Genomic DNA, 9,562 nt, shown 5'->3' on the forward strand with positions numbered 1-9,562 from the left:
GGGGGGGGGGGGGGGGGGTAGGCCCTGATGTAGCTATTTTTTCAATATTCTTATCATTATGTTCGCCAATTTGAACAATATGTTCTAAATTTCTAAATCCGTCCGTCAGTTAGATATTGCGAACAAATGTGAGATTTTCTTTCAATAATGTAAAAACTATATTGGGTTCTAAAAATGCTCCAAACCTCACAGAGTAAATTCCACATTTTTTAAAAAATATATTTCGGTCTGGGTTCTTCAGTTCTTGAGATATGTTTCTGTGATGAAGATTCAAAACAAAACAAAAAACATTTTAAAAAGAATATTGCTGATTATGGAACAGAACTTTGTAACAAACAAAGTTACCTTCAAATGATGAGACTTCAGAGACGACATTACGGAATTTATACTGTCTGTTTCCTTATATTCATAATTTCCTGCAATTGTAAGCTAATTTCTTTCTTTGCTAAATTTTTTAAAAAGCCATCATAAGTCGTCTTTACAGTCCCATCCTTTGGGGGTAACCCTTTACATGTTTACTTTACCCTTCAACCTAGGAGTCTTGTGTCTGAATTTCAATAATCATGGTTATGAAGATCTCCTGGTCACCATATCTCCAGATATACCGGTGGACAGTGCTGAAGCTATCATTAGTAAGTTTATTGCCTCATAACAAATAAACATGCTTAAAAACTGCAATCTCCCAGGGACTGTGGACGTACCATGTACGATTCACAACGGTATCATGTAAACGGAGATATGAAGATATTGTTGCTGTTTTATTTTGCTAAATTCTCGTGATTTCCTTTGATGTCTCTGTAGTAAAATACGGGAGTCACTTTTTCAAATAACCCATGAAATATTAATAATCAATTTTAAGTTAGAACGATAAGGACTTTGTCCCTGATCAGAGAAAGCTTTATATAGGGTACCTTTGTGAATTGAACATAGTAAACTCCTAAGTTAGATTTTATAACATTAGGCAAAATTGTTTATCTAAAAATATATATCAACCAAAATACCAAAATACCAAAATACCAAATATATAAATAAAATTACCAAATATAAACCAAAATACCAAAATACCAAATATATAAACCAACTTACTAAATATATAAACCAAAATACCAAAATACGAAATATATAAATAAAATTACCAAATATAAACCAAAATACCAAAATACCAAATATATAAATAGAATTACCTTATATAAACCAAAATACAAAAATACCAAATATATAAATAAAATTACCAAATATAAACCAAAATAACAAAATTCCAAAATACCAAATATATAAACCAAAATACCAAAATGCCAAAATACCAAATATATAAACCAAAATACCAAAATACCAAATATATAAACGAAAATACCAAAATACCAAATATATAAACCAAATCACCAAATATAAACCAAAATACCAAAATACCAAATATATAAACCAAAATACCAAAATACCAAATATATAAACCAAAATACCAAAATACCAAAATGCCAAAATACCAAATATATAAACCAAAATATCAAAATACCAAATAAATAAACCAAAATACCAAAATACCAAATATATAAACCAAAATACCAAAATGCCAAAATACCAAATATATAAACCAAAATACCAAAATACCAAATATATAAACCCAAATACCAAAATGCCAAAATACCAAATATATAGGCCAAAATACCAAAATACCAAATATATAAACCAACTTACTAAATATATAAACCAAAATACCAAAATACCAAATATATAAACAAAAATACCAAAATGCCAAAATACCAAACATATAAACCAAAATACCAAAATTCCAAAATACCAAATATATAAAACCAAAATACCAAAATACCAAACTGCCAAAATGATTTTTCAAAACGATTTTACTAATCGTAAAAATAGTAAATAAAGTAAAAAATCAAACTATTTTAAAATAGTGCATACCTCTCAGAACTTTCTAAAAACCTTTCAAAAACCAAATATTTAGCTAGATCTTAGTTTTAAAATGGATCTCAGTAGTTGTTCCATAAATTGCAAATCTCTCAAAAAATAATAGTTTTTGAATTTAGTATAATTTAATATTTGATATAATTTAGATAACCTTCAGACTTGGATAAAAGCAGGAAGTGAAACTTTATACAAATCTTCCAGAGGATGGGCATATATTCGTTCAGTCAGGTTGGAGACCTAAACATTTATATCATTCTAGCTTAAGTGCCCGGTGTTACCACTGGATTTTTTGAAAATAATGGCCCGGGTAACAACAGGTTGCGTGAAACAAATTCAGTCCATTTAGTCCAACAGTTTGGCCAGCTAAAGCTAACATATATATTTTACAAATATATCAGTTGAAACGCAACAATCTTCTTATAACATTATATAAATATATATATGAGCAAAGAGCTTAAATTACAAATGACTCTTCCTATTTATAAATTGGCATTGTCTAATTCACAAGCATTGTCTGATAAAGAAAGATGAAATATCCTTCTAAAATTAATATTTTCAACTGTAGTTTCCATATTTGCTGACACACACACACACCACACACTCTACCCATTCTGTGTCCATCACGGTAGTTTTCAAGGCAATATTTAAATCAGTTAATTTCAGAATTTTGATACCATCAGCTTGGACCAACATAAATGCCACAGAAGTTGAAAGCCTGGTGTTCCAGGATGGTGATATTCAAGTTAATATTAAAAGTGGAGTTTATGGAAACACACCCTATACTCTTCAAACAGGTGACTGTGGAGAAGAAGGAGAATATATCCAGATTTCTGATGAATTTATTAAAGATTATGACAGCATGGAAAATATGTTTGGACCTGCAGGACAGGTGTTTGTCCATGAATGGGCAAAGTATAGGTATGTAGAGATGGGCATACTTGGCTTTTTAAATTTGTTCGTTCATCATTTGTAAACAACACATTTTGTTCGTTTTCTTTAGAATTTGAATTACTTTGTTATCAGATTTTTTGTCAATTTTTCATTTTTTTTGTTTGTTTTCTAATAGTAAAATCTTTCCTTGAGTGAGATTGTTAGTTAATTAATAACTACTTTTTTTAAAAGTAAGTTGTTCACAAATACAATGTTCATTTAAACAATGAAAATCTCTGTGTAGGTATGGGGTGTTTGATGAGTTTGGTTATCCAGGAGACGAGAAGTATCCAATGTTCTATTTCAAGACGGAATGGACAATGCAAGGCCAAGTGAATAAAATAACTCCGAATTTCTGTACAAATGTGGAACTTGTTGATTATGAACTTAAAGACTGGACTACAGAGGGAGAATGTCAAATTGATCAGATGACAGGTCTTCCAAATAATAATTGCTTCCCAGTGCTAGGGCAAGGCAATGGAATAAGATCATCTATAATGGCAATTCCATACCTAATTGGCAATGATCAATTTTGTGACGATACGGAAAACTTATATCATCAAGATGATATACCAACAAAGCATAATGATCTGTGCAAAGGAAAAAGCACATTTACAGTTATAAAGGAACATGAAGACTTCAATGGATATTTGAACAACACCACCATTGAGGGTAGAGAAACAAAATTTGAGATATTAAGGGCAAGAGCTGGATCAAATTTTGTCATGGTTCTTGATGTCTCAGGAAGTATGATGCAGGAGTTTCCTCGTCTAACCAGACTTATACAGTCATCAAAGAGGTGGTTGGAGTATGACCTCGAAGACGGGGTTTCTCTGGGAATAACAAAGTTTAGCACCACTGCCTCAATTGTTGCAGATATGACAATGGTCAATACTGGAAGCAGACCAACATTAGCTGGACTTTTGGATGGTTTGGTAGCTGGTGGTGGTACTTGCCTTGGTGCAGGTTTAAAGAAAGGATTAGAAGTTTTAAAAACTGGGGGTGTTGAAAAAGGAGGCGTGATGATATTTCTAACAGATGGAGTGTTTGATTGTAATGGACCAGATAGAACTACAATAGCTGAAGCAATTCCTTTAATAACTGTCCAAGAAGTAAGAGTGATAACAATTGCTTTCAGTAATATGGCAGACAATGACATAATAAATTTAGCAAAGGAAACTGATGGTAAAGCGTTTTTTGTTCCGGACAATTCTGGCCCTGAAGTCATCAATACTGCAATGCAAGGTTCTCTTACATACCAACCATCTGTTCCTTCCAACAAAGTAGATATAATTGTTTTCGAGGAAACAAAGAAAAATACCCACTCTATTCTAGCAGAATTTATCATTGATGAAACAATAGGAAAAAATGTATCAATTCAAATAGACTTTTCAGATAACCCTGGAGTTGACATTACTTTTAACGACACAACTGATCAGTTTGATACTGATACAGGAGTTTTTGAATTATCCTTTGATGAACTTAGTCAAGGGGTATACAATATCTCAATAACATCAAGAAACACTAACAATATTGGTTATGCAAGTTTGAGGATAACAGCTAAAGCCAGAAGTAACACTGTTCCAATAATGACAAATTGCTGGACAAGTGTTGGGAACAATATTGCTGACATGGCTAGTAATACCAAAATTGCTGTAAATGCAAGGGTTTTACAGGGAACGAATCCTGTGATAGGAGCAAAAGTAACTGCTTACATTGAAAGGGAAGATTCGGACATACCATTGGAGATTAGTCTTTTAGATTCTGGATCTAATCCTGACAATGTTGCTAATGATGGTGTTTATGCTAGATATTTTGCAAACTTTGACCAAACTACTGCAGATAATAAAAGGTACAGTCTAAAATGCCAGGTTGAGGGTACAGATGATTCTCAAATAAACCAAGGATTCATTGTTACAAGACAAGGAGAGACAACACGCTCATTACCAAGCCAACCATCAGAAGGAAATCCTATTTGCTGTGGAAGCAATACTGTCAGAGATGATTCAATCCTGACACCAACGGGAAACTTTAGAAGATCATCAGCAGGAGGTTCAATAGAAGTTAAAAATGGCAACCAAGCAAATTATCCACCAGGAGAGGTTTCTAACCTGAAAGCATCACAGGGAAAAGACAATGTCTACCAAATCCTTCAATTTACGTCAGCAGGTGCAAGGTTGGATTATGGAACTGCGGATGAGTTTAGGATTTATTATTCTAAAAATAAAACTGATGTCCTCCAAACCAATACAATAATGGACAGTTTGGATTATCTAACTGCTTCCCAAGTGTTGGACCCAAATGCTTTAAAGACGGTTGAAGGTGGCACTGATGTTGTTATCATACTTCTAGATGATGTTCTTGAACCAGAGCAGCAATACTTTTTTAGACTGGTAACTCTTGTTAGAAATGGGAATATGGAGGCTTGGTCAAACATTGCTTCAATTTATAATTATCAAGAACAACCATCTTTGCCAGAAGAAGATGGTCTTAAACCTGGAGCCATTGTTGGGATGGTATTAGGATCCATTTTTACAGTTTTTGTTGTAGCAGGAGCTATTTTCTTATACATCCGCAGAGATAATTAATTTAATGATTGTTCAGCAAAATGTGTATTTTGCTGAATTTAAATAACATTCCTTTAAATACTGATTTATTTATTCTAGGTGACAATCTAAAAAAGGATTTTAATATTTCTAAAAAAAATCCTTTCTCACAAGATAAAAAAATTTTATTTAGAAATTTTATTGTTACATATTAACTACTGCTTATAATGGTATAAAAAAGGAGATATTTAAATCTAATCGTAGAATTTTGAACAAATGTGTCCTCTTTACAATGCTGGATAAAATATAGATTTAAAAAAGTATGTGATTTTTTCCATATCAAAATATTCAATTTTGTAAAGGGCAGAGTTAAGGGGCTGGAAAGGCAAACAATCAAAAAGTCAATTTCTTCAAATGTTTTCTTTCGGTCTTCTTCCCTTTTCTTCATGCAGATTTTTTTGCTGATTAAATACCATATTTTCATTTAAAATTCAATATTTGACCAAGAAGCTGGAAATGTAATAATAATGTTATAATGTAAAATTGCAAATAAAATGGATTAAATCAACTGCATATATTCACTAAATACAAAACGAAAGGGCAAGAGACCGGTAACATCCATTTCCAATAATAGTATTACCATTTAAAAGTGGTATAATATAAAGGAAATCTAAAGCCTGAAAGATATGAGTGAATCCACAGAGTATAGGAAAAAATGAACAAATAAAATGATATTAATGAATCATGGAAAGCCGGAGCTCTCTGGCAGACTCTCAGCTTTTCATTTGCCTCGTACTACGAGTTAATCTGCCGTCTTCCGACCCTTGCTGATGATTAAACCTCATTTCGGTTTTTGCCCAGGCTGATCCTTTTTACTCCTCCCTCATGTGAAATTGTGTTTCATGCCTATAGGCTTGAATTTAAAATGGAATTCCTTGTCCAACAGTGGCCTTAGTTTTCCATGCGTTCAAACTTGCATTTAGAGCATGTTTTCTGGGCTGGCATCTTTTAACAGATAAATCTCTCTACACAGTATAGATGAGGCGACATCATCCATCCCACCACTATTGTTGACTACAGTTTATTTACAAGTAAACCTCTCTCCATGCTTACATTGCAATCCAAGCTTAGCTCCGGGTCCGCATGAGGTCTGAAGGGGTTACATCAATGGAACTATCCAATTTGAGTTAAGCTCTGGGTTCGAATGGGAACTGAAGGGGTTACATCAATGGAACTATCCCTATTCAGAGCTATTGAGCTCACACCAGTTACAATAGTCACAATACTATCAACGAAAAACGTCGAAAATGCCAGCATATATAGCCCGAAAAATGTCTCTTTTCCTTTAAATCTGTCCTATAGTGCATCATCAAAAGAGAAAAATGAAAGTTTTAAAAGTTCTTTAATCATGTAATCTTGAAGTCACAAAAATATAAAAACCTTAAAGAACAGAATCCTTTAAAACGAAGAAACCATCTCTTGTCAGATTAATTCTAGGGATTAATCTTTCTGGTTTAACCTTTCTCAGGAGAAAAGTTGTTCAGCAAAACATATTTCCTTAATCCATCCAAATATTTAGAAGAAACAGTTAATGTCCTAAACATCCAAACATATCCCATTTACACAACGTTTTTACTCCTTAGAAGATAATTCTTAACATCAATCTTACAAACAAAACTTGAAAACAAAAATTCAGATATCAAATTGAACAAAGACGTACAATTGTCTTTATTTTAATAAAAGAATTGAGCCTTTGTCACAAACTCTGAATTTTCAATCCCCATATCTTTAAACCCCAATGTGAAAAACCTCAGATCTTTAAAAATTCTGTAAGATCAATTAAGCTTAGTTTGAAATATCAAAGGTTTAGAGTTAGACCATCATGCTGCAAAGATGTAAAGATTAGAAAATTTGAATTTGTGAAAAATACTTAATTCCTTAAACTAATTTTAACCATATATAGCATATTGTCGGGATAACCGCTCTTACCAATGTTAAATTTAAATTAAAAATTAAAAATTTAAAAAAATTTAAAAATCAAGAGGCGCACATTCTGAGTTATGCTAGGGTGGCAGACAATTATATCAATATAATGAAGACGACTTTTGATTTATAAAAGGCTTTCGAACAGCATGGGTACACATAAACATAGAAATAAAGAGAATCTGTCAATTAAAAAAACTTTTATTAAATTAACTGTAAACTTGTAATTCGACAAAAGCTTGTTAACAATCAAAACTTAGATAAAAAGTTGTCGTTTTAGAGGAAGAACAAGTATACATATGTGGTTTATTCTAAATAGGTAAATAAACATATATTAATATCCTCGAGTACGTGTTCTCGTGTTTGAGGAAGAAGACTGACTGGTTCCTGATTCCAGTTTTCCTGTTCCCGGATTTTTTTCATAATTCTCGAGCATTCTTAACTTTCATTGAGACTCAAATTATTGCTGCTACATCTTCATTATATTGGTATAATCGCCTATCACCATATTCAAATTAATATTATTAATCTATGAATTATTAAAACAAATATTCGATTCAAGAGAATTTGGGATAAAAAAGTGCATTACAGAAATATTAAATTATAAAGACAATATTACTCATTGCAAGTTAATTATAGGCTATAATTTGGAGTATTCAATAAAAAATTTGATTGAAGACAGATCTTGTTTTTCCAAAAAAAATCTCGCATGCCCCATTTTTAACAAAAAAAATATTTGCTGTAAACAAAAACAAGAGAAAACAAAAGACATACTTAGCAGGCCTTCATTCTTTTCTTTGCAAACTTTTTTTGCATAAATAATAATGCATATTATCCTAAATTGCAAAACAAACTCTAAAGTTTAAAGTTTGAAAGAAGCATAAGTGGAAGGTTGGGAAGATTAGAACAAAGTTTGAATAGGAAAACAGTTCTCACATAATAAGCTTATATTAGGCTCTTAGTGCGCTTCGCAACTAGGGTTGTTAATCGTTTTTGAAAACGATCGTTAAACGATCGTTTTTTTCGTTTTCCTATTGTTTTTTGTTTCGTTTTCCTATCTTTTTAAAAACAATCGTTTTAAAAAACTTTTTTAAAAAACGATAGTTTTTAAAACGAATGGAAATCGAAACAAAAAACTATAGGAAAACGAAAAAAACGATTGTTTTTCAAAAAAATGAAAACGTTAACATCCCTATTCTCAACCCCTTTTATACCAATTCCTTTAATATCTATCTATCTATGTATATGATACAACTTTAAAATTCAGTGATGATGGTGGACCAAACCTCATGGAGTAGTTAAGGTATATGTTAGTTCCACATTTTATTGAAAATATATTTCCAGGGTTGACCCTCGTCAGTTCTTGATATTGTTTCTGTCATAAAGGTTTAAACAAATAATCTAAATAATAAAGCTCTTCGCCCATACATGTATATGCATAGATTTGTATGTATGTAAGCTATAACTGGCCAAAAGGCTTCAGCTAGTTAATCATAATACCAACATATTTCGAAGATTTTTCTTTTTTGATAATTTTTTTTAATTTTCGATTGACCTGGTCATGTGAGGACCTGCTTCGATTTAATGATAATTATGTAAATGTTAACAATAATGTAGGAAACACATATGATTTGATTTAAGCTCCTCACTGTGATTCAAAGGTTCCAAGCTCTCGTAAAAAAGAGCTTCATATGGTTGTGAAATATACATTTCAGCGCTACAAGAAAAAGTATAATTAGGTTGGTGAGATGAAATCTAAGGCCAAGATGTTGTGACACTTCAAAGTCAATCCAATCATGAAAATTAATACAACTTTTCATAGTAGTCTAGATCTATTTATTTTTACCATTCGCCACATTTTTTAATAACTATTTTGCATTACGATTTTGGCTTTTTGATAGATATAGTGTTGACTACCTAATTATAATATTTAAGATTAATTATGAAAGTTACTCAGAATATCTAATTAAGTAATAATATAAGCTTCACGTTTTTCATTTGATTTTTAGATTTATTTATATGTCTCAAAGAACAGAAAGTGTAGTATTATAGTATAAAATAAAAGGATTTTTTTAATGCTTATATGTTATAATATAGAGGACTTGAGGTCGATCTCTAATGAAACGCATAAAGTAACTTCCAGTATATATATTTCTTATAACTTTTACTAGAGGGTT

The 9,562-nt window shown here is 31.4% G+C and overlaps 1 protein-coding gene across 1 annotated transcript in view; it reads left to right on the forward strand.

The window, feature by feature from the left end:
* Positions 1 to 5,508, forward strand: part of LOC111709041 (calcium-activated chloride channel regulator 1) — a 6,506-nt gene extending 998 nt beyond the window's left edge. Inside the window, exons 2-5 of the mRNA XM_023482624.1 lie at positions 537 to 632; positions 2,073 to 2,154; positions 2,590 to 2,844; positions 3,101 to 5,508. Coding sequence (XP_023338392.1) covers positions 537 to 632; positions 2,073 to 2,154; positions 2,590 to 2,844; positions 3,101 to 5,444 — 2,777 coding nt within the window. The 3' untranslated portion in view covers positions 5,445 to 5,508. The remainder of the gene's footprint in view (positions 1 to 536; positions 633 to 2,072; positions 2,155 to 2,589; positions 2,845 to 3,100) is intronic.
* Positions 5,509 to 9,562: the final 4,054 nt, after the last annotated feature.

This window comes from Eurytemora carolleeae, unplaced genomic scaffold (assembly GCF_000591075.1).
Source record: "Eurytemora carolleeae unplaced genomic scaffold, Eaff_2.0 scaffold168, whole genome shotgun sequence".
Classification (NCBI taxonomy): domain Eukaryota; kingdom Metazoa; phylum Arthropoda; class Copepoda; order Calanoida; family Temoridae; genus Eurytemora; species Eurytemora carolleeae.